This window comes from Aotus nancymaae, unplaced genomic scaffold, assembly GCF_030222135.1.
Source record: "Aotus nancymaae isolate 86718 unplaced genomic scaffold, 86718_ANA_hifiasm-v0.15.2.pri h1tg000010l, whole genome shotgun sequence".
Lineage (NCBI taxonomy): Eukaryota > Metazoa > Chordata > Mammalia > Primates > Aotidae > Aotus > Aotus nancymaae.
Genome location: NW_026988421.1, coordinates 7,254,675 through 7,279,803, shown reverse-complemented (window position 1 = coordinate 7,279,803; position 25,129 = coordinate 7,254,675). Strand labels below are relative to the sequence as shown.

Sequence of the window (25,129 nt, the reverse complement as noted above, 5' to 3'; positions counted from 1 at the left end):
ATTCCACACACCCCCGCTGCTATCGCCTCTGCCCAGAACACCCTCCTATATCCCTCTCCCTTGGATAATGCCTATTTCCTTCCAGCTCTATTTTCTTCCTGCTCTATCATCACCCCCGCTAGGAAGAAACTCCTGGCCATTCACCCCACCTGGTCCTGTACATTCAGCACCCTTTGGTTGTGGCTATCACCTCTTGTTATCCTCCAAATGTTTGTGTCCCCAAAAATCCATAGGGTGAAACCTAATCCCTAATGCATGAAAGGCTGGGCCCTCCAGGAAGTGATTAGTGTCCTTACAAAAGAGGCCCAAAGGAGCTTGTTTGCCCATCTACCATGTGAGGATGCAGCACGACAGTGCCTTTGTGAACCAGAGTGAGCCCTCACCAGACACTAGATCTGCCAGTGCCTCAATATTGGACATTCCAGCCTCCAGAACTCTGAATAGATTTCTGTTATTTATAAGCTACTCAGTTTACAGTATTTTAGCATGAATGGACTGAGATATTTGCTGATAGGGTTTGGCTGTGTCCCCCCCACCAAAAACTCATCTTGAATTGTAGTTCCCATAATCCCCATGTGTCATGAAAGGGACCCAGTGGGAGGTAATTGAATCATGGGGGTGGTTTCCCTCATGCTGTTCTCATGATAGTGTGTTCTCATGAGATCTGATGGTTTTATAAGGGGCTTCCCCCTTCACTCAGCACTCATTCTCTCTCCTGCTGCCCTGTGAAGAGGTGCCTTCTGCCATTATGGTAAGTTTCCTGAGGCCTCCCCAGCCACACAGAACTCAAGTCAATTAAAACTCTTTTCTTTATAAACTACCCAGTCTCAGATATTTCTTCACAGCAGCATGAGAATGAGCTAACACACCTTCCTTAGTTGTGACTATTACCTCCCTGGTTGTGGCTATCACCTTGGTTGTGATTATCACCTCCCTGGTTATGGTGACATCTTCCCTGATTGTGGCTATCATCTCCCCGGTTGTAGTTATCACCTTTCTGGTTGTGATCATCACCTCCTTCATTGTGGTTATCACTTCCCTGGTTATGGTCATCACCTCCATTGCCATGGCTATCACCATCCTGATTGTGGTTCTCACCTTCATTGTTGTGGTTCTCACCTCCCTAATTGTGGTCATCACCTCCCTTGTCGTGGTTATCACTTCTCTGGTTGTAATCATCACCTCCCTGGCTGTGGTTATCACCTCTCTAGTTATGGTTATCATCTCCTTCATATCGTTATCACTTCCCTGGTTGTGGTTATCACCTCTCTAGTTGTGCTCATTACCTCCTTCATTATGGTTATCACTTCCCTGGTTGTGGTCATCACCTCCTTTGTTGTGGTTATCACTTCCCTGGTTGTAATCATCACCTCCCTGGCTGTGGTTATCACCTCTCTAGTTATGGTTATCATCTCCTTCATATCATTATCACTTCCCTGGTTGTGGTTATCACCTCTCTAGTTGTGCTCATTACCTCCTTCATTATGGTTATCACTTCCCTGGTTGTGGTCATCACCTCCTTTGTTGTGGTTATCACTTCCCTGGTTGTGGTTATCACTTCCCTGGTTGTGGTTCTTACCTCTCTTCTTGTGGTCACCACTTCTCTGATTGTGGTCATCACCTCTCTCATTGTGGTTATCACCTCCCTGATTATGGTTATCACCTCCCTGATTACGGTCATCACCTCTCTCATTGTGGTAGCCACTTTCCTGGTTGTGGTTATCACTTCCCTATTTGTGGTTATCACCTCCCTGGTTGTGATCACCTCCCTCGTTGTGGTCATCATCCCCCTGGTTGTGGTTATCACTTTCCCTGATGTGGTTATCACCTCTCTTGCAGTTATCACCTCTCTGGTTGTAGTTATCACTTTCTTGGTTGTGGTACTCACCTCCCTGGTTGCGGTTCTCACCTCCCTCATTGGTGGTTATTACTTTTCACTGTGATTTCCTGTTTTCTTATTGCCCACTCACTACACTGCAGATCACTGAGGAGACAGACTCAGCCCTTTATCTTTCATGCCTGACCAAATAATTATATCTTAATATCAACTTTTTTCATAATTTAATGAGCATCTACATTGTTGGGTTGAACAAATGCTGTTCCTTCTTGCAGCACACAGCCAATAAGAGGCATGCAATGACTCCGTTCATTGCTGCTAAGTAAGGAGAGCATTGGGTCACCATGACAACAGGAATCATGGGGTTAAATGGTAGGAAAAGCAGGCTTCAGCAAGGAAGTGAAATAAATATATGCTGTTTTCTGAATTTTGCATTTTTAGTCAGCTTGTCGGACTGATAGCTGAGGTCTGGGAGAATGAGACCAGGGTCCAAAGGAGGTACTGAGGGCTCTGCAAGTCACAGAATAAAAGGCTGCCCTAAAGGCCAAAGGCCAGAAACACTCTCTCCCTAGAGGCTGCCTTGCCTCACATCACTGAACCAGTACCTGTGAGTTCACTGCAAGTAGCCATAATTTGCTAGGTTAAATTTGTTTCTCAATCTCCAAGTGATGTCTGATTCAAAGGATGTCTCTTTATTGAGCCACGCACCAGACCATGCAGTAGGGGCCAGAGGGTTCCAGGGACAGTTTCATGACTGTGTTAGAGACTAGGAAGGAAGCTCAGGTGCTACAGAAACAGACAGGAAGTCCATCCTGGCCAGGGTGGCTGGTGGGCAGGTGCCCGTTGTGGGGGGCGTGGCCTTCTGAAAGCTAAGCTGGAACTGAGTTGGTGCAGAACAGAGGCTAGGGCAGCACAGATCTGAATGCGTTCTAGCAAGCTGCCAAAAAATGGGATCAACGGAATTATCCATAAAATGTCCTTGTAAAGTGTAGATAAACAAATCTGTTGCAAATTTTATGGTGGGTTGAAATCTAGTAGAACTGGAAAATTGTTATTATGTAGAATTTATGAGACAGTGGAGTTATATGGCTGTGTGCTTCATATGCCTTTCACAACACTACATTCTGTAATGACTGGGAAGAGTGGCTTAATGAGCATCAAGGAGCATTTGTAGAGGAGTGGAAAGATTTACTGCAGCTATAGCTTGGCTTTTGTGACATGCCTGCAAGAGGTGACAGGTGCAGCCTTGACTGAGAATTCAGGGTCTAACTCTCTTACTGCTCCAGGGGTTAAAGCAGGCTTCACTTTATGATAACTCACTTTGTGTCACAATATTTAGGTGAGATAAAGCTGGCTACAAAGACTCTTGTTCCCAGGAAGGCTACAACAGAAATCCATCATAAATGGAGAAGCAACGTGCAAAGGACATATAGCTTCTACAGCCAACACCACGAAGACAAACACTACAGAGACAGCAGGGAGCCACCGTGACTAGCACTATGTTTTAATAAAAGACACAGTAATAACGTCACCAAATGTGTTAACAAGAATAGTAAGAATATGTTCGGTTTCTCTACTAAGTCTCACCATCATGACCAATGGGTAAAGTAGAAAAGACAGAGGAGGTGGTTCTCATTCTACAGACTTGGAGACTGAGGCCCAGAAGGACATCGAGTGATTTCCCTGGATCACCCAGCTGGTAGCAGGTGAAGCCAGGACTTTGGACTCTCAGGCTTCTTCCCACACCCTTATCTGTCCATGAAGGTATAGCAGAGAAATGAGAACCAGTGCATCTCTATTTGCTGTACACTGTGACCATTCTGATGGCCATGGCACACTTGCCATCTCCTTTGAGACTCCATGTACTAGTCCCTGCTGATGCAGTCATTCTCAGCCAACAGCATCGACCTTAGCAAATCCTAACTGGCAGGTAATTCACCGTCATGCAATCAGATCAGTGACTAGCTCTACAGACATAAAGCCAGGTGGCTCATCCCGAACTAGGCAATGAATGTATGCATTCAGCTTTGCTGGCTTTCTTCACTGTTACCCCACCCCCTTTCAATTAGCTGCAGGAGAAATATGCTGTCAGTAGGAGAGATCACGACCTTGACACTGGAAGAAAACAAATATCATCTCCCCTTGATAGGCACACTTAGCTATGGCATGGGAAGATGCTTGGGCCATGAGTTATCAGAATCATCTTCTTATACTCTACCCACGATCACCGTACATCCATACCAGCCACACTTTCCTACCAATAGCACAATAACAAACAAAGTGCATGCCACTGTGCCGTGGTATCACAAGCATCTTTCCCGTGAGACCATGGGCCTTTGAAGAATCTTCTTCTCAGTGAAGTTTCTTTACAATTCTCTCTGCACAGTGGCCCTTTGCAATGCCAGGAAGCATCTCTCCAGTGGCTACCAGCACCATCAAAGACATGGGTGGTGGCCCACTCTGCTCTTCTCAGCAAGGCAACCATGAACGTCCCCAGGAATGGAGTTTCCCATTTAAACACAATGAATTCTTGTAAGGGAATACAATTAGTCTTGAAAAGGGTCAAAGTTGGTTTTTTGGAGTTTGGGTCTTTGTGGTAAATGTTTGGGTCTCGATGACTACAGGCAGAGTAAAAAGTAGAATTTTCACTATAGCCTTAGAGCATGCATTCTCAAAAGAGATGACTTCACCCCAAGAGACTGAAAATTGTGGCTAAAAAGTTTTAGGTATTACAATGCTTTGTGGTCCTCCAAAGTTCAACCCTATCTGGCAAAATCTTATTTCTTAATATTTAATATAATGTGGGGAGGATGATTAAGAAAAGAAAATAAGTCTAAGAAGTCTCCCTAGGAAGGCAGTCATGAAAAGAACATTGAGAAACACCATCTTAGAAAGTACAAGGGTTTGCAAGACTCTTGGTCTCTTCAAGACTGTTTTCCCAACTCTGAGATGGAAATAAACTTTGCATCCTGGTGTCTACTGAATTCCAGGCTCTGCTGCTTCTCTCTCTACTGAAAGAGATAGAATCAAGGGCCTCAATTTCTGGCAAAATATCAGAAGGAAATTATTCATAAAGATGGCAAAATGTTATGCACAATGACACTTGTTGTGGCATGTTTCATACTTTGCCAGTATTCATGAAAAGTTATGAATTGGGAGATATCCAAATGTTCCAGAGCAGGAAAGAAGCTGAGAAAAGTATGATGCATCCACTCACCAGAACATTCTGCAACCTCACAATCACAATTATGAAGACAGCATGGAAAATGGCTAATGATCCAACATTCGCTGAGAAACACAGGGCCAAGACGTAACTATCCTCTGATCAAAACCGTAGGAATTCTGTGAATACAGAAGTTCAAACACCAGATGGAAATGGGGAGAACATGAAAACTGCTGATTCTTCTTAGAGTCGTGGGTTCATGGAGGATTTGTCTTTCGGCTTTTGGTTTGCATCTGATGCTGGCACGATATTGTTTATCCAGTGAACGCAAGTATTAAAAAAAAAAAAAGGAGAGTAGAGAAGAGGAAAGTTCTCTTCTGTCATCTTTCCTCATTTGCTTGAGAAACACACACCGCACCTGGCCCAATGGAAAAGAAAATTCCAGAAGGAAGGAAGAGGAAAGGAATGGAGTTGGGTGTGTCTGGATCTGCAGGCTTGCTGCTCCGCCCTGGCCTCCTGCCCCCACAGGATCAGGCTGAGCATGGAGCAAGTGGGTGAGTCAGTCACGGTCCCCATAGGCTGGTGTCCCTGGCCATCCTTAGCTGCCCTGGAAATCAATATCATTAGATGGCTCCCTTCCAGATGGTGTCTGCCTATGTTACTTTTTTCTACCCACATCACACTGTCTACATAGGAACCACCAGGCAGTATTTCCTGGGTTTTTGGGACCTGACAACACTGTGCCCAAACCAAAGTAGGTCATTATTCTTGTCCTCAAAATCACTTCTTCCTTTTCTCCACAGAAGCACACCAGGCCGGTCCCTTTCTCTCCCCACCCCACTCCAGCAGGTGACCTCCACTGGGCAGCCTGCTTCAGAAATGCCTCTCCTCTCATCCTCCTTCAGGCCCAGGGGCCTGCCCTCCTTACAACTTCCAGAAACACAGCTCTGCACACCTAAAGAAACTCCATGGCCCCCCTCGTCTGGATAAAAGCCCCTCCTGGCACTCAGGACCAGCCTCTTATCAGCTGCCTGCAAATTGTCACAGAACACACCTGTCAGCTCTGACCCCATGCCTTCACTCTTGCTTCCCTCTCTGTTCAGAGCACCCCCGCTCCGTCCCTGCCTGCCAGTGTCCAGCAGCCCACCTTGGATGACAGCTGACCCCCTCTGCAACCAAAGCCTCCCAAACCATGGCCAAGCAGATGGCTCCCTTCTCCCTCCCATCCCCCATGACTGTGAGAACCTCAAATATACACATTGACCAAGTGCACATTATGGATGATACAAATGACAGGGTCTCTTCCCTCATTGTCCCAAGTGAGGGAGAAAGGCAATGTATATGTAAACCAGCAACTATGCAAGTATGAATTGCAACACAGGCTATGAAGGCTCTCAGCATTCTCTTGGAACAATTCCCTTTCCCTGCCTTATAGTGTCAATGTCAGGACTTTCTCCTTCCTCTCTTCCTCCCTTCACCCCAACTACCTGCAGCTCCCCTCTGCCTGGAAAGGTGTCTTACAAGTCAGTGCTCTCTGCACAAAAGAGTCTTATGTGCCCTCATTATCTTCCTCCTACAATGCAGTAAGGTTTTCTATTTTCACTTCTTGCTTCCTGCTTCTGTTTCTCATTTTTTGGTTTGTTGTAAATGTCTCTTTCAATAGTAGGAAAAATGAACAATTTTTTCCTGAGGGAGAAAGATTTCTACAGTAACCTAGCAGACTCCATATGGGGAAATTGCTCAAAATGTTGACTTCTTTCCCATCCCCAGGAGCCAGGAATACAAATGGCAAATCATTTCCGGCTTGAACACTCTTCAGGATTGATGGGCGCTCTCCTGGACAGTTTCCAGTGGAGAGCTGCTGAGCTGTGGGATCTCACAGGGGTTCCCCAGTGTCACTCGAGGGGAATGCACTGACTATCCAAAGATCTCTCTTGGCTCCAATAGTGACCAGAGTCACCAAGTCCCAAGTCCCCATGAAGGACAACTATTTACAGATAACAGCTACCTGGAGTCTCTGTGCAATTCATTCATTTTCAATGCATTTAGATTTATTGCTCTTGACATTAATTGCACTGAGTTGATATTGTCTCATCTGAGCTCAAGAAGCTATCCTGAGACATCCAGTGAGCAAAGTGGAGTTAACACACCCGTGCTCCATAAAATGAAATGGTGAGCAGAGCCATGTAAATACCCCAAAATGTAGAGCAGCAGGGATGATTCACAGCCCTCAAGTCCAAACACATTATCTTGATTTCTGAAGAGCAAGACAGCAAGAAGATTTCTTAGCACATCCCACCTCTAAGTCTGTGCTGACAGGTGTCTGGAAGCTATGTGCGAGTATCTCAAGTTAGATCACATCAAGACAAACTAGGCTTGTTCATTCCATGGGACTGGGGCTCCGCTTAATTGCTCCGACCTCAGAAACATCTTCCACATTTGTACTGGATGGCTGCTCCCCTGCCTTAGCACCTACAAGCCCTCCCTTTGAGCCATGTTGATTTGCCCTTGATGAATCCTTGTTCTGTAAATGTATTCAGAAGGACATTTCTGCATGTTCTGTCTCTTCAGATTCTTAGCTCTCTGAGCATTTCTCATTTGCCAGCTCCTCCCCATGCTTTCCAGCACATGCTGGGGGTAGGCACAGAACAGGATTTCACAGGCACCGTGCTTAGCGTAGGTACTGCCTTTTTAGCTTGTCCTAATAAACATGCTATCCCTTCCCCCTTCTGCACTCAGTATGCAAATGCTGTCAAAAGCTCAGAACTATTGGGTTTCTATAATTAAATCTGGGAGAAAATCTCATCTGAGATTGTCTTTTCTTTCTAACAATACTAAGAGCTATGAAGCTACCAACCAGTAGTTCTGAAACCTGGCTGGACAGCAGAATCACAAAAAGAGGATTTAAAAATCTGGATCCCCAGGTCCCTGTCTCCTAAGGATTCTGCTTTAATTGGCCTGAGATGGGGCTCAATTATCAGTAGCTTTACAAATGTCCCCAGGTGGTTCTAATATGCAACCAAGACTGAAACTCGGAGGATCTGAATAATAAGGAGGAGTGCTATAGTCTCTCAGTGCTCAGTTTTCCCATCTGTGAATAACAATAACAACAGTCCCTGCCCTTCCAAAGTTATTAGGAGGGCTGAACACAGTCATGTATGGTCATGTTGGTCCTATACGACTATTTCCTGCTATTATTATTATCTATGTTATCCCAGATCCTCTTCCTTCTTCAACTCTGCATATGACCAACATCCTTAAGTCAATGACAGACCTCAAAAACACAATAATTCTTAAGACCCAGTGTATTAAATGAGAAGAACCTAGATTCAAACTGTGTTTCAACAATCTGCCAGCCAGGAAGCCTTCCTCTGATCACCTGAACCCCAAATCTTGAAATGACAAGCATTGAGTGTGTCTTCAGCAAACCAAATGATCATTCAGATCCCTAATCATCAATTTCTGGAAAAAAATTTAAGCGCTCATGAACACATTAATATGTTGCTCTTTTGACAAATTCCCGGCATGAGGCTTTGTGACCCGGGTCTTACCTGGCGCATTTCCTTATAGTTGTGGTGCTTAAAATCCAGGTCATCGGTGGTGGTCATCTCGTTCCGGCGGTGATAATAGTTATTAGGATCTAGGGACAGAAACATGGTTTTGAATTCACTCCCATCATTCTCTCTCCCACAGCATTTCTGCTAGAGACCTGATTCACATGGGGACTGCAGGGACAGTGCAGCCCAATCTCTAGCTTCTAACGTTGGCTCAGAGATGAGAAAACCAACCTGCAGGAAGCAACTTAGAAGTCTGAATTACTCAGTGGTTGAGAGTATGGAGCCAGAATGCCTGGGTTCAGATCTCCGCTCTTCTGCTTACATACTGTGTGAGTACGTAAGCGGGCAAGTCACTTGCGCAGTGTTGAACTTGGATTTTTACCCATAAACAAGGAAAAGAATGGTACCTCCCTCAATGGTCTGTTGTTAGCATAGATGAAACAAACCTATATACCCAGCAAGCTGTTAGCACTACATAAATGAGTGAATATCAAGACTACACACATGCATGAAAACTTCTGGAAGGATATGGACGCTATTAGCTTCTTACCCAACATTCATTTCCCTTTCTTCCTTCCTAAAAGAAGTCCTATGTTTGGGAATCTCTTTCTCCCACTTCCAGAAAGATCTCAAGTCCCAAGCTCCAGGGCTCCAACACGACTGGCCAATCAGAACACAGCCACTGTAATTGATCCAGATTGAAGGGAAGGACTTTATTGACGCAGAGGAGTGAGTAACGATCTCTCCCTAGCAGTAAGAATACAGAAGCATGTTGCCGAGTTGCTACTGTGGCCATCTGACCTCAGGAAGCACTAGCCTCAGCATGACTTCAGTGGTGTGGATGACCCAGAGTAGAAGTCAGAGAACTCCAGTAACACTAAGAGCGATTAAATCAACCAACCTCGCAGCCCAACCTTGAGCAAGATAAAGAACACCTTTGCAGCTAAGCCAGTGCAAGCTGGTGTTTCTGCGGACCTCTGGGAACTGGGATTCAGGGGAGGCAATGTCTGCTCTTCACTTGACTCCCTTCCATATAAATTAACTCCCCATCCCCATTACTATAAACCTGTATGGTTTATATAATTACAAAACCTAGGAACACAGAAAAGAAAGGTGACAACAGGGAGGAGCAAGAACAAGAAGGAGGGAAGCCGGGAAGGGACCACTCCATCTGCCTTGAAGTCTCCCAACCAGCCTGGTGACATCTCTGTCAGGAAGATGCCACTGGAAATGTGGTGTATTTCCTGCTCAGTGTTCAGCACTCCCTCCAATGTAAAGAACCCACAGCCCTAGGAACCATGTGAGCAATGTGGGAAGGGTGCAGCTGTCTGTTGGACCCCAGTGGCTTCCCAGGGCCACTCTACAGGCAGTGGGGGGCAGTGAGGGGATGAGCACTCTGGTATATGAGGCAGCGAGGCCAGATCTGTGCCACCAGCTGTGGTCCACAGACCAGGAGCACTGGCTGTTTGCTAGACCCAGCCCCGATCTACTGAATTAGAAACCACATTGCAACAGGATCCCAGCTGCCTCTGTAGACTTTCACAGTTTGAGAACACTCAGCACGTGTTATATACATCTGCCATCAACTGAGCCAGCCCTGTGCCTGTGTCCCCACAACCACAGGTCACAAACGCCATACCCAAGCTGATCAAGGTTCACCAAAAGACTGGCTTCACCCTTGTGAGCACTTGCAACGAGTTAAAAATCACATATAGACCCAAACACCGAAAATATAGCTTTTAATATTACGAATGGTTTTCCAGTCATGCTATCACAAATAACCGTCACGGGAAGGGAAATAATGTGGGCGTGTAACTGGCATTTTGTCAAGACAAAGCCAAAGCCATTCAGGCTTCGCCAGACGCCTCAGTGATTTCTCAAGCCCTTTCCTTTGAGGAGTGGAGGCTGACCACGCCTCAGGCAAGCTGCCTTCCCTTTGATTTCCAAACCACCATGTTTCAAAGCAAAGGTAAAATGTGTATTTTGCATTCATTTACACCTAACTTACTTGCATGCTGTTTTCTAAGAGCTATTCAACACCCCCTAAACCTCGGTGGGGGGCGTCTTTTTAAAGGACTTTAAAGTCGCTTTTGTTTTGAAACGCAAATGATGCCTTCAAGGTTCTTAAAAAGGATTGAAGAAAAACTCAGAGCCCTAAGCCCAAAAGAGCTCTATGTTTGGCAACTTTCTTCCTTCCTCAAGGCTAATCGGGCTTCTGAAGGATATGGGTCCCTTTACCAAAACTGTCTCAGAACTTCACAACTTTCACTCACCCACATTTCGAATAAATACTTCCTTACTTGTCCATCTTTTCTGATTGGACAAAGTTTCATTGAGACCCTATTAGGAGCCCAGCACTTAGGTAAGAAATGAGTGAGGACCCAGCCCAGAGTCCACAGACAGAGCCAGTGAGTCATCTAAGCCCACTAATCCCTGCTTCCTTCTGTGGACAAGAGAAGCCCTTCCTCCTGTCAAAGTTGTTTCAACCAGAGCGACTTCATCTTGAATAGGAGCTGGATAAAATGAGGCTGAGACCTACTGGGCTATATTCCCAGTAAGTTAGGCACTCTAAGTCACAGAATGAGATAGGAGGCAGGCACAAGGCACAGGTCATAAAGACCTAGCTAATAAAACCAATTGCCATAAAGAAGCAGGGAAAACCCATCAGAACCAAGATGGCAGCTGGGTGCAATGTCTCACGCCCGTAATCCCAGCACTTTGGGAGGCTGAGGTGGGTGGATCATGAGGTCAAGAGTTCGAGATCAGCCTGGCCACATGGTGAAACCCCCATCTCTACTACATATACAAAAGGTAGCCGGGTGTGGTGGCGGGCGCCTGTAATCCCAGCTACTCGGGAGGCTGATGTGGGAGAATCACTTGAAATTAGAAGGCAGAGGTTGCAGTGAGCAGAGATTGTGTTACTGAACTCCAGTCTGGGCAACAGGAGTGAAACTCCCTGTAAAAAAATAAATAAATAAAAATGAAAAAACCAAGATGGTGACAAGAGTGACCTCTGGTGGTCCTCACTGCTCATTATACGTTAATTATAATGTATTAGCATCCTAAAGACCCTCCCACCAGCACCATGACAGTTTACAGATGCTATGGCAACATTAGGAAGTTACCCTATATGGTCTAAAAAGAGAGGAACCCTTAGTTTCGAGAATTGCCCACCTCTTCCCCAGAAAACTCATGAATAACCCACCCCTTGTTTAGCGTATAATCAAGAAGTAACAACAAATAGAAGCAGCTGAGTGGCCCCTGCCGCTGTTCTGCCTATGAAGTAGCCATTCTTTCTTCCTTTACTTTCTTAATAAACTTGCTCTTACTTTATGGATTCATCTCCAATTCCTTCTCCAGGAACCCTCTCTTGGGTTCTGGATTGAGACCCCTTTCCAGTAACACTCCTGTGGGGAATTGATTTCAGGTGCTTCAGCTATGCAAGTGTGAGCATGTGGCTCAGGTCTAGTCAACTAAAACACACGTCTTTCCTTCGGTTAGGCACTGGCTCAGCAACGATCACGACGATCGCGACGATCCCAGGATCCAAGCCAGGACCATCAGATAACTTTTCTCACAGAGCTTGCAGGAGAACAGTCTCTTCTGCTGGAGCCCTCGGAGGGTAGGACGTAAGTGGGAGGTGTCTGTGGCCAACCTGCCAGTCTGCAAGTTAGTGACAGAGGGAGCCCTGGCCTCTACACCAAGTCCCTGACATGTTAGACCTATTCTTGCCTGAAGCCAAAGTCAGACCTGTCCCTGGAATTTTCACCTATGTGAGCCAAGAATTTCTTACCTTTTTCTTAACCTAATTTGAGTAGGACTTCTGACCTCTGAAATAGAAATGCAGACTGATCCAATCTACAGGGGCTTTAACCTCCTGTATATGGAAAACCAGCTGATTCCTCTGCAGCACCCTAGTTATGGGGATCCACAAACTCCAGGAGTGGAGCCTGAAAAGATCTTTCCAACCTTACTTCCCTTACTACTCAAACATTCTGCTCTGTCCAAACTGGTCTTGTTAAGGGCTGAATTGTGCTTCCCTGCCAAAGAAAAGCTCTGTTGGAGTCCTCACCCCCAGTACTTGAGAATATGACCTTGCTTGGAGATAGGGTTTTTAAAAAGGCTTTCAAGTTCAAGTGAAGTCATTAGGCGAGTCCTCACCTAATGGAGAGATTTGAATACGGACATTCACGTGGGGGAACATGAGGTGAGTGAAGGCAGAGGCTGGGTAATGCATCTACAAACCAAGGGGTGTCAAAGGCTGACATCAAACCACCCACAGCTGGGAGAGAGGCCTGGAACAGATTCTCCCTGACTGCCCCAGAAGAAACCAGCCCTGCGGACACCTCGCTCTTGGCTTCCGGCCTCCAGAACAGTGGCAGGATAAGTTATTCTAAGCCACCCAGTTTTGGGTACCTGGTTACAGCAACCCTAGGAAGCTACTACCTGCCCTAAGCATGTCTCCCTCCTCACCCCTGAGTCCCCCTGCAGTTTTCTTCTGACTCCTCAGAGACCAGCACAGATGTCAGCTGCCCTGTAGGGCCTTCTGGTCACCCTCATCTCAGTCATTTCTTACTCCTCAGGCATGGTCATAAAAATAAATCCTTCAATCACCTGCACTACCTTCATGTCCTTTCGGTAATCTATTCTCGGATATCCCTGATGTAAATTCATGGGAGCCCTCCAGAGACAGAGCTCACGCCCTCACAAAGCAGCCTCTTGTGCTATTGTCAGCCCTAATTGCTAGGAAGGTCTTTCTTTATCAAGCGGAAGTCTACCTGCTGATCTTAATTCATCCCTCTTCAGCTAGGATGACTAAGCCTCCTCCCTTTCATGTACGATGGAGGCAGGAGAATAGGGTCTGGAGGCAGGAAACACAGGGCCGATTCATGCTGACTTCCTAGAACTAAATCAAATGGAAACACTTCAGCTATGACAGGAAATATTCTCTCCATTTACAGAAAGCATACACCGAGTAAATGACTTTGTAACTTTACTTCATCCTCTTCATTGACATAGGGCGTACACCAAGTGACCACTGGAAACCTCTAGAGGGTATTTAAACCCCAGAACATTCTGTAACGGGCTCTTGAGCCCCCATGCTCAGGGCCACCCCCACCCAGTGGAGCAAACTTTCGTTTTCCATAAATCTCTGCTTTTTTTGCTGCTTTCTTTCCTTGCTTCATTTGTACATTTTGTCCAATTCTTTGTTCAAGACGCCAAGAGCCTGGACACCCTACATGACGATCCTACTGATTTTGAAGAAATGTAGCGTATTTTCCCCTGAGTTGTCTCTGTTCCTGCCTAAACATCCCTATTCCCTCCACCGCCCTCATGACGATTTCCACGGCTCTCACTGCCCCGGTTTCCTCCTCTGAACACACTCAAATTTATCTGTCACTTCCCAACCTATAGCACTTGGGACTCTGACACGTGGCCTAACAACAAAGCGACCAACTTGTACCGGTTCTCCCAGGACTGTCCTGGTTTTAAACAGTGTCACGTCATGAGAACCCCTCAGTCCCTGGCAGCCTGGATGGTTGTTCACCCTCTCCAGCCAGCTCAAGCAACTCTGGTTCCGTATCTCGTTTTTCGTGACAACTTAATTATGCGGCTTAAATCACTTTAGCTTCTTAAGGACCACAGCTCTGACCGGCAGATGTGTGCCTGCAGATGTCTTCTGGTTAAAAATTTAATTATTAATTGATCAGCCTGTTGTTTTGCTGTCTTAATGACCACAGTATATGAGAAAGCAATCTCATAACCCCATCTTAGGCCAGACATGACCTACATTTGGCCAGTGCCCATTGACGTATGCAGATGTAGCTTTAATCTTGAAGCAAAAAGCTTTTACTGACTTCACCCCATTGTTCACTGAACACTGCTACATGCCAAGGACAGTGTGAGATGCTGGGGAAATAAGTGTGAAAGATGCAAGGCCCCCAACCATGAGAGGTTCACTCAAGGCTCATGGAAGGAGCACACGCATCCTCAGACAGAGACAGATGTGTGCAAAGGCTGAGTTCTTCATATTCTGTTTCAGGAGGCATATGTGTGAGAGAGGATGAGAGACAGAGGCCCTGCTTCCAGCTGCCTTCCCTGGAACATGATGCACATGCTCTGTGGCATCAGGCAGCTCAGGCAGACACTGGCCCCACACCTGACAGCAAACAACTGGACATTCCCAGGACCCTATGCACATCCACAAGATGTTTAGAAGTGAGAAATAAAAATAAAATTCTAAGCCCCAACTGACTGAAAGGACCACTTCTTGGCCAAGAGAATCCCAGAGAAACCTTGGAAGCTGAGATCACCGCCACAGTGGATGGTAAATGGGACACATCTCATTATACTACATCTCTCATTGCCCATCATTAGGCTTTCTACCCTATCGGCTAAACAGAAACCAGCCCTTTCAAAAGACAAGATCCTTCCCAGGCACCAAACAAAGACAAGATCCTTCACCCCTCCCCAAGAGGTTGCTTCCTCTATTCCCTTTTTCTTCAAATGTTCACCTTATCTTATGTCAAATGTAGATTTACTGGGCACTAACGTCTCCCAAGGATGTCATCATTTGTCTCAGTGCCAACCTAACCCCCTTCTTGTAAGGAAAATGTATAAATACTAAACCTTCTGAGAACCTCCTTGAAAAAAACAGCCACAGATGCTTCTGTGACTTGTGTTTCTCCAGGGCACACCCTCCAGCTGGTCCAATAAACCCTGGTGATCTGAGACTCAGGCCACAATCCCTCAGAGGAGGAGGGAGGAAGAGGAGGTTGGCTAAGGCTTGAGTGTCAGTGGTAGGAGGCCTGGGCTCAGAGGAGGCCACAGCCGGTTACCCATGCATCTGGGCTGTGAGCCATGTTGGGGACCAGGTGACAGTACAGACAGAAATGGAAAAGGGGCACAATTGGAAAAGGAGATCTAGGACAGGTGGAAGGAGCCCCCAGGTGGCCCTGGCAGCATCAGAACCATCTTGCCCTCACTCCTGCTGGTACTGGCACCCACACCAGCCACTGCTTGAAGCTCCTGAGCCCTAAACCAAGCACCTGCTCACTACATGAGACTATTCTTTTTTTGTTGTTTTTTTGTTTTGTTTTGTTTTGTTTTATGAGATGGAGTTTCGCTCTTGTCACCTAGGCTGGAGTGCAGTGGAGCGATCTCAGCTCACTGGAACCTCTACCTCCTGGGTCAAGCAATTCTCCTGCCTCAGCCTTCCCAGTAGCTGGGATTACAGGCACCCACCACCACACCTGGTTAATTTTTGTTTTTAATAGAGATGGGGTTTCATCATGTTGCCCAGGCTGGTGTTGAACTCCTGACCTCAGGTGATCTGTACATGGGACTATCCTTAAAAGAACAGTAAGAATCCCAGATCAAGACCCATTATTGGGACTTCAAGGGGACGAAGATTCTTGGGACCTTCTGGTTGGGACCTTGATTGAAATGATTAGGTGCTTGGCTTCGGGGAAGAATCTCCTTTTTTAGGAAGGCAGCTCACCTGCAGCCCAGAAGCCTGGGCTCAGGATGCCTGTGAGTGCTCCATCCAGACAAGCAGACCCACAGGGACAGATTTTAGGTTACCCAGGGATGGTGGAGGGGACTGTGGAGTCTCAATGAGCCTGTAATCCCCATTTTTCTGAGGTGGTTTAATTATTTTTTTCTCTCTCTTCTTATTTCCCCAGTTCCCCACTTCCTACTTTGCCCTTTAGAAATGCAAATACAGCCCAGGAGCGGTGGCTCATGCCTGTAATCCCAGCACTCTGGGAGGCCAAGGTAAGTGGATCACCTGAGGTCAGGAGTTCAAGACCAGCCTGGCCAATATGGTGAATCCCCATCTCTACTAAAAATACAAAAATTAGCTGGGCATGGTGGCTCAATGCCTGTAATCCCAGCTACTCAGGAGGCTGAGGCAGGAGAATTGCTTGAACTCCAGAGGCAGAGGTTGTGGTCAGCTGAGATCGTGCCACTGTACTCCATCCTAGGAGACAGACTCCAGAACAAGAAGAAATGCAAATACAGCCTTTTACCTCCCCCTTCACCAGCCGCTCCCCACAAGGCAAGTTCCTGTAACTATCTGCTGCAAAACAGAAGTCTGGAAAGTTACAAGTGGATTTGCAAACCAAAGCAAGCCCAATACGGAACTTTCCCCTCCAGGACGTTGCCTGCCAAGGAAGGGGCCAGCAGTCACCAGCCCGAACAACCAGCAGGGAAGGCATCAGAGCTCGCATGGACCCCTCACTCTTGCTTATTCCCCTCCCCTCCCTTTTAAAAGTGCCCACTTTCTGCTCCAAAAGCAAAGCAGCACATTTAAAGACCAGACACCTCTTCCCCTAAGCTGGCTTCAGAGTAACCGCTTTCTTTATACCAGGCCTCGGTCTTGTTCATTGGACTCTGCATGTGGTGAGAGCAATGAACCTCCTGTTCAGTTACAGGTTCAGGGAGGTTTTAGGGAGCGATGACAAAGTTTTGAAACTAGAGAAAGCTGGGGCTTGCACAACATTATGAATACATTAAATATCACCAAAATGTACACTTTAAAAGTTGGCCAGGTGTGGTGGCTCACGCCTGTAATCCCAGCACTTTGGGAGGCTGAGGTGGGCAGATCACAAGGTCAAGTGATTGAGACCATCCTGGCCAACATGATGAACCCCTGTCTCTACTAAAAATGCCAAAATTAGCTGGGCATGGTGGCACAAGCCTGTAGTTCCAGCTACTTGGGAGGCTGAGGCAGGACAGTCACTTGAACCCAGGAGGTAGAGGTTGTAGTGAGCCAAGATTGTGCCACTGCACTCCAGCCTGGCAACAGAGCAAGACTCCATTTCAAGAAAAAAAAAGTGTAGTGTATGTTATATGAATTTCACCTTGATTAAAAACATAATAAAAAATAAAAAGGATCCCTGGCCCCAAAGTGCTCACTGAGGACACCAGAGGTGCAAGGTCACAGCAGATCTTTCTTTACCTGGCGCAAGGCCAGTCTCTCACCCAAGGAACAGGCTACCACTGTGGCCTCATGACCTCCCTAAGCCCCAGCATGCTCAGCAAACCCTGAACACAGATGGTCTGGCTCCACATGTGAGCTGAGCAAGAAACCCCTCCCACAAAGAGCTGGCTGTCTGATGCTGTCACCTTTGTCCAGACCCCATTGGCTGCTCTGATGACAAGGTGGTTTCTATAGAGCAAGGCCAAGAGAGACCCAGGAGCCACAGACCCCCAGGCACAGCCCCACCTGATCCTGGGTCATCACTGTCAACACAAGCATCAAACCCATCGCCCCATATGGCCCCTCAGAGGGGGCAGCACATCCTCTGTGCTTATTAAGGAAACTTCTATCCCATTTCCTATGTCCCCATTGCGCAGCTTCTCCACTGCAGGCACGGAAGTCCGGGAAACCCTCTGCTTCCTTGGCAGATGCTGCTGTGCCGACAGCCCCCAGCCAGTCTGCAGCCTGACTGGCAGGGAAGCTGTCAGGAAAGACAGTTTTCAAGAGTGGCTGTTTTAACAGCTTCCCAAGATCATCAACATTGGGCAGCTGGACCACAAAGTGAAATCTCACATTTATTTAAACTCGGTAAGGGGAAGCTGGCTTCTGCTGCCAGGAAGACAGGCTGCAGCCAACAAGGTCTGATCTCACCTCTGCTGGGAAGGATTCACTGGGAATAAAGGCATCTCACAGGTACAGACAGGTCTCCCCCACCATGCCAGAAGAGACAGAGGCAGCAGGTGGGTCTATCTTATCTCAGATTGCCAAGAATCTGCCTCAGAATAGGCACCCCATACATATTTGATATACGAATGAGTGAGTGAGTAAATGAATGAATGGATGGGTGGACATTCTAATCAAGTTATTTAAGAAAGGCCAGTTTTGAAGAAGTGCATTTTCTAGGGCGCAGGAGGCCTCTAACAGGGGTCCACCTGAAGCTGCGACACTATCACCCTATTACCATGGCAGAACAGAGAATGGAAGGTAGGGTGGGGACAGTAAGTTAAAGCCACATCATCAGGGTGAGGACAGTCACGAGGGTGTGCCATCTTTGGTCTGAGTATTGGGTTCCTGGGGCTGCCATAACAAAGTACACCACACTCCAGGCAGCTTAAAACAGCGGAACAGCTCTCATGGTTCTGAAGGATAGAGCTTCGAAATCAAGGCATCAGCAGGACCATGCTCTCTCTAAAAGCTCTAGAGGAGGGTACTTCCCTGCCTCTTCCAACGTCCAGTGGCTGCCTGCAACCCTTGGCTTATAGCCACATCACTCCGATTTCTACCTCCAATGTCACATGGTGTTCTCCCTGTGTGCCTCCGTGTCTCTGTTTTCTCTTCTTAAGGACACCAGTCATTGGATTAAGGGCTCATCCAGTATGACCTCTTCTTCATTGATTACATCTGTAAAGACCGTTGTTTCTAAATAAGATCACATCTGAGATTCTAGGGGGACTTCCTCTTGATTGATTATATCTGCAAGGACCTATTTCTAAATAAGATCACATTTGATGTTCTGAGGGGAAAATGAATTCTGAGGGGGACACTCTTCAGCCTGGTAAAGTTCGTCGTGGCGTACCCTGAACAAATGCCCACTGCAAGAGGCCATCCTTCCAAACTGAGCTGCTTCTGTACAGCAAGCGGTGGGCTTCTTTTTGTACAGCTGGACCCAGGCCCAGAGTTTCAGACGGGACAGGAGAGAAATCTATGGTTCCCCGCGTGACCTGGCATCTCAACCTCAAATCCCAGAGTCCTCTGCACAGGGAGAGGCCTCAGCATTCTTGTTGCTGGAAAAGTAGAGATTTGGCACCATTAGCGAGTCACAGAGAGGACAGAAAACAAAACCAGGACAGGGTCAGTGGGGAGCAAGTATCTTCTCACATCCACTCACCACCTGTGGAGTCTGGTGACCTTAGAAACGAGGCAGCCACAGAACAAAATGGCCAAATCTCGGGCAGGGCGAGGAGGAAGAAGGGGAAATTGGGAGAAATAAAGTGTATTGAGCACTAACTATGCACTGGTGCTCTACAAACACGGCCTCATTTAGTCTTCACAGCGTCCCCAATCAGGAATGGAGGGGCTGCTGGAAACTTACAATCAAAACAAGAGCAGCCTCTTCTGCCTCCTAGGGGAGTGGCGGAGTTCTTCTCATGGACGTGGAACTCATGGTTTTGAAAGGCAAGCTGCCAGCTAGCCAGGATGGAAGAAGGTCTCTATCAAGAAAAACCCAGACATTCCACCCACCACCCCAACCCAGAAGCCCTAGAGACAGGAAGCCAGGGGACAGCAGAGACAGAGACGGGAAATGAGAAACAGAGACAGAGACAGGAAAGGTCTCCCCAGGGAGATCACAGTTCTAACGCCAGGTTGGCAGGGTGGCAGGGTGGCAGGCTAGACTGAGGAGGAAGGCAGTGAGCAACGGGTTCCCCTTGCTGGGATGACAAGGAAACTCGGGAAGAGAAACGCTGATTGCCGGGGCTGCCCCTTTGTTATCCCCAGACCTTCTGCAATACTCCTGCATGCAAATCAGCATCGGTGGAGACTGCTGTTCTGGAACCCAGAGCCACTGGCAGGAAAGACCTAAGGCAACTCAGAGCAGAGCTGGGAGGAGGCCTGTGGAGCAGGAGGTGGAAGACAGCTGGGCAGCCACCCCAGGGCCCCAGACACCCTAGGAAGGAGGAGATTTGGGATTTCCCATAGGACTGTGATGAACATTTGTGTTATTTTATTTGAGTGTTTTATGAAAGAGAGGCCCGAGAAGTTGAAGGGCTCGGCCACATCCCTACAAGGAAGGTATTACCTCCATTCCATAGGAAAGTAAACCACAGAACATTTGCACAGGCTACCTGAGGCCACAGTTGCCGAGGAGCAAATGTGGAATTTGCACCCAGGTCTGAGCTGAGCCCAAGCTCATGCCCCTTCTGTCCACCAGTCTTCCGCTGAAAGGGGTGTGAACTCATCTCCTTTTCAAGGCCTTGGCAATCGGAAGGGCTCAGCCAATACTCAACAACTCCAATGAGCTGGTCTATGCCCATCAAAAAGATGCCGATGACATCACCCTCAGCAAAAGGAGGCTTAGAATGAGGAAGTCAATGGCTACTTTGTGCCCTCTACCTAATTCCTATCTTTTCAAGAGCCCAGGCCTGGGGCCCAAATGAATGATCGACTCCTTGGCACAAGACGGTATTCAGACTATAGGCCTGACTTTGCAAGCAAAAGTGGAAGGGAGCAAATCAATTTACCTACAAAGTCTTGCACCCATGGTGACCCAACAGAGCAAGAGCCCATCTTTTCTCCAATTTGTACATCTTGATGGTGGGATGGGGTAGCTGGTTGAAACATCATAGTTTAGCAAGACAGGTGGTGGCCTTACAATTAAAATAGCTTTTCAATAACTACCAACTAGTGAACATGGGCTGGGAGGATGTACGTATTGGGAGAAAGGACACAGCGTGTCACCTGCTCCTGGCCGACATGGAGGACTGACCCCCAGGCAGTGCCTTTTGGCAGCTCCTCTGTGCTTGAGGGAGAGGCTCCTGTCCACAGATCTCTGTGCCCATCACTAGCTTCTCTGAGTCACACCCAAGAACACCTCCGTGCTATGCAGAGTGAGGACAGTTGCTCAGACCTTGTGGCCAGGAAGATAAGGTAGAAAGCGTGACAACCTCCCCCAAAGACATCAAAGCCCCACACATTCATAATAGAAGCTACTGGGCAGTTCCGGGGGCTCAAGCACTGCCAACCTTCTACATTAAAGGTCATTTCCTAAGATGCTGAGTGCCAACCCTGTAGCCTAATGGGTTAACCATATGCAAAGCTCACCTGGTCCTCTTAAGAACCAGGCAGTGTGTAATGCAATTTTGTTTGCAACAGCAAAATCTCTGAGAACCACCAAGGCCATGACCATCTGGCCAGTCAGCTGACAGTTCTTAACTCACATGTTTTTATTGTTAAAACTTTATCTTCAGAAGCTCTCCCCAGGTTCTGATAAGCATATATATTCAGTGTAAAATGGATGAGCCCATTCAACCTTAGAAAAGAGGACTTTCTTTTACTGTTTTTTATTATTTGATTTATTTAAAGTGTGTGTGTGTGTGTGTGTGTGTGTGAGAGAGAGAGAGAGACAGAGTCTCACTCTGTCACTCAGGCTGGAGTACAGTGCTGTGATCTTGGCTCACTGCAACCTTGCCTCCCAGGCTCAAGTGATTCTTGTGCCTCAGCCTTCCAAGTAGCTGGGATTACAGGCACACACCACCACGCCAGGATAATTTTAGTAATTTTAGTAGAGACAGGGTTTCATCATGTTGGCCAAGCTGGTCTCAAACTCCTGACTTCAAGTGACCCACCCACCTCAGCCCCCCAAAAGTGCTGGGATTACAGACATAAGCCACTGCACTCTGCCAAAGTATTTAACCGTGGAAAACTACACATAATATAAAAGTGACCATCTTGACCGCTTTTCCAGCGTATAGTGCAGTAGTGATGAGTACATGCACCTTGCTGTGCAGCCACCAGCCATCTCCAGAATGTTTTCATTTTGCAAAACTGACAGTCTGTACCCATTCAACAACAACTCTCCATTTTCTTTTATTTTTGAGCTTTAAAAATCCTATTAATAGAACATGGTATATGGTAATTCACTTTCCAGCTCAAAAATTTCTGGAAACATTATGCATAGAGTCTTAAAAAGCACCAGCACCCTCCTCCGCCCCACCAGAGAGTTCACAGGAAAACGGTGCAGGAAGAAAGGGACAGAACAAAGAGACGCAGAAGCAGAGGTAAATGAATGTTTCATGAGAAAGAGGCCTGGGAAGCGCAGACTCAGGGAGGCAGCATTTCAACCATGAGATCACCTTGGGTCATCCCCGGCTCTGGCCTTATTAACTTTTACAAGGAATCTTCCCAGCACCAGGGTGATGAGCAAGACTCATTTTGGGACCCTGAGCCATCCTCTCAGTGGATATGACCCCACCAGGCAGCATGCGTGAACAGCCGCTCCCCTCTGAGCAAACTGCTAAGTAACTTCTAGAAAAAAAAAATCCTCCTCAATATTTGCGGGGTGGAAAATAAAACCATTCTGAGACCATACTTTAATTCAGATTTCACAATGTAACCCTGACTTTGTGAGTGTTTAAAGGACCTCCAGGGCCCATCTTCAAACAGACACACACCAAGAATAACTTCACAGGGAAATATTTATTTCATGAGACTCTTGCAGGCTGCCCTTTGCCCTTTGCCAACAACAGATGAATTCCTACCCACAGAGAAAAGCCACAGCCCTAATTTTTCAAGCAAGCAGACCAAGGCTATGCTGAGTAGAACAGGAGAACAAGACTCCTGGGCTGGCATCAAGAGGGCCAGAGCCCATAAATGCCTCTCTGAAGATACCTGTGCCCACAGTCACCCTGTGCTGGAGAGCCCAGCAGGTCTAGGATGTCCGGGCAGTTCTGCACCGGCCCGCCACAGAAGGAGGCCCACATCCATGATCGTGTAAGCGGGGGAGGGAGCAGGGGCATCCTGAAGACGCTCCCAGTTCCCCGACGTGCCCAGGTCCTTGGCCTCTCTTACCCCAAGAATGGGGAAAGGGGCCATGGAGGCACAGTGAGCTTACCATTCAAATAAATATCGTGGACCCAAAGAGTTTTGCAGAGAGCAATTTATTAGAGAGAGAGAGAGAGAGAGAGAGAGAGAGAGAGAGAAAGAAAGAAAGAAAGAGACAGGAGAAAGAGACAGCTCCCACACTCCCATGAGAGGGGATCCAAGGGAGGAATCCGTATAGGTAAGGAGAAGCGGGATTTTAACCCTGAAGTTATTCCTGCCCCATTCATGTTCTCATCCAATGAGAGGAGTTCTTTCAAACTTCCTCTGGAGTGATTGATCTTTGACTTTGATATTGGATTGGCTACTTGGTCCCCAATAGAACCCCCTCCTCCCAGAGCTTTCGCAGGCCTTTTGAACAAAGACCCTCTCCTGGATTTCTCTACCTAGCCCGGAAAGTCAGACAAAGAACTTTACATTTGAAACCCCTCTGGTTCCCAGATGGAGGCAAAACAACACCCCTTGCGGACCCAGAAAGAGGTTTTTTTTTCTTAACACAGTCCTGCAATCAGCCAGGGCTTCCACATCTCTCTGCATCCGCCTTGAAACTGGGCACAGTCTTCCTATTTATCATAATCTAATTATCATAATCTAATTTTAGGAAATAATTGTGGACATACACAAAAGAAAGGCAGAGAAACAAGAACGTTCTCTGTCGGATTGTTTACGGAATCCAGTGATTGGAAACAACTGAATTTCCAACTGTCTGCGGCAGATTGAAAACAAGGGGTTTTGTCCACAGGCTAGGGGAGAAGCTTCCCAAAGACAGATAGTCTCTAATGGTTTTGATGACATGAAAAAGGATTCACAATTGAATAAGTACACATAAATATAAAACAAAAGTATGTCCAGTGTGAGGGTAAGCAGGTAGGTGGATAGATCTGTCTTTCTCACCAGTATGAAGTTTGTATTCTAAAAATCTGTGGTTGGCTAGCAAGATCATGAATATTATGGGATTGGGAGAAAAACAATTAAATGACCTCCAATATGCTTCGAAAATACAGTAAGTATAAGTTCATTTATTGTACTTGCATTAAATGGAGTAACCCCCTGGAGAGGGGGTTACTATAGAAATAGCATCAGAGCCGGTACCCTGCCTGAGGCAGTGCTGAGAGGGACTGAGAATCCCACAGGTAGCCAGGCCCACACCTCACACTGGCCAGGAGTGGGAAGGCCTCACTGGAGAGTGGCCTGTTTGAACTGCTGAGTCTGTCCCGCAGACTATAGCAGAGTGGCAGATGAATAGAGAATGCATATACAGGTATTTTGCCTGTCAGCGAGGCTAGGGGACTGCTGGCAGCAGCACCAGCAGGAGCCTCGATAAGCCAGCGATGCTCACATGTATTTAGTACAGATTTAATGACAAAGGCCTAGAGCAAACACCATTTGTGGGTAATTAACACTGTCGATCCCCCAAGTAGGGGGAAGTCTTGCATGTGGATGATCAAAGGTTGATTTCTGAAGAAATAGGTAAACAAACTTATCTAGATAAATTCCTTTGCACTCCCTTGTCATCTGCCCTTTGCCATTAGCTCAAGGTAAGAGGATTAGGCTGCCTTCAGCAATTACCCTTTCCCGAAGCTTCTGCAAAAACTCCCAGCCTTCCAAGAAGGTTTGTGTCTTTCCTATAATTTTTCCCACTGCCCTGACTGATGTCCTACAGTGGACTGCGAGTGGACAGGAACATGAAAGTTCCTATAGGCCCCATGAGGTCATGAGGCCCTGCAGGGGTAATCTCAGGCCAGCCACTTTCCCTGGAGATGTGTGGTCAGGATGAAGAGGCTGCAGCCTGCAGGCTCCATCTAGGCCCAAGCTTGGAACCCCTGAAAGGCCAGGACAGGAAAGCCTGTCCAGAGAAGACATTACCAAGGAGGCAGGTGGCACACATGAATTCAAACCCCCTTTTTTCAAGCCACCCTGAGGTTACCCCCAAATATCATCATGTGAAAATAAGGCAAGTAGAATACTACCTGAGTAAGCCTTTACCCAAAGAC

General features: G+C 47.0%; 1 protein-coding gene across 1 annotated transcript in view; it reads right to left on the bottom strand.

Annotated features, from left to right (window-relative positions):
• The window catches only part of CPXM2 (carboxypeptidase X, M14 family member 2), a 153,313-nt gene that overhangs the window by 25,761 nt on the left and 102,423 nt on the right, over positions 1-25,129 (bottom strand). Inside the window, exon 7 of the mRNA XM_012453412.3 lies at positions 8,552-8,640. Coding sequence (XP_012308835.2) covers positions 8,552-8,640 — 89 coding nt within the window. The remainder of the gene's footprint in view (positions 1-8,551; positions 8,641-25,129) is intronic.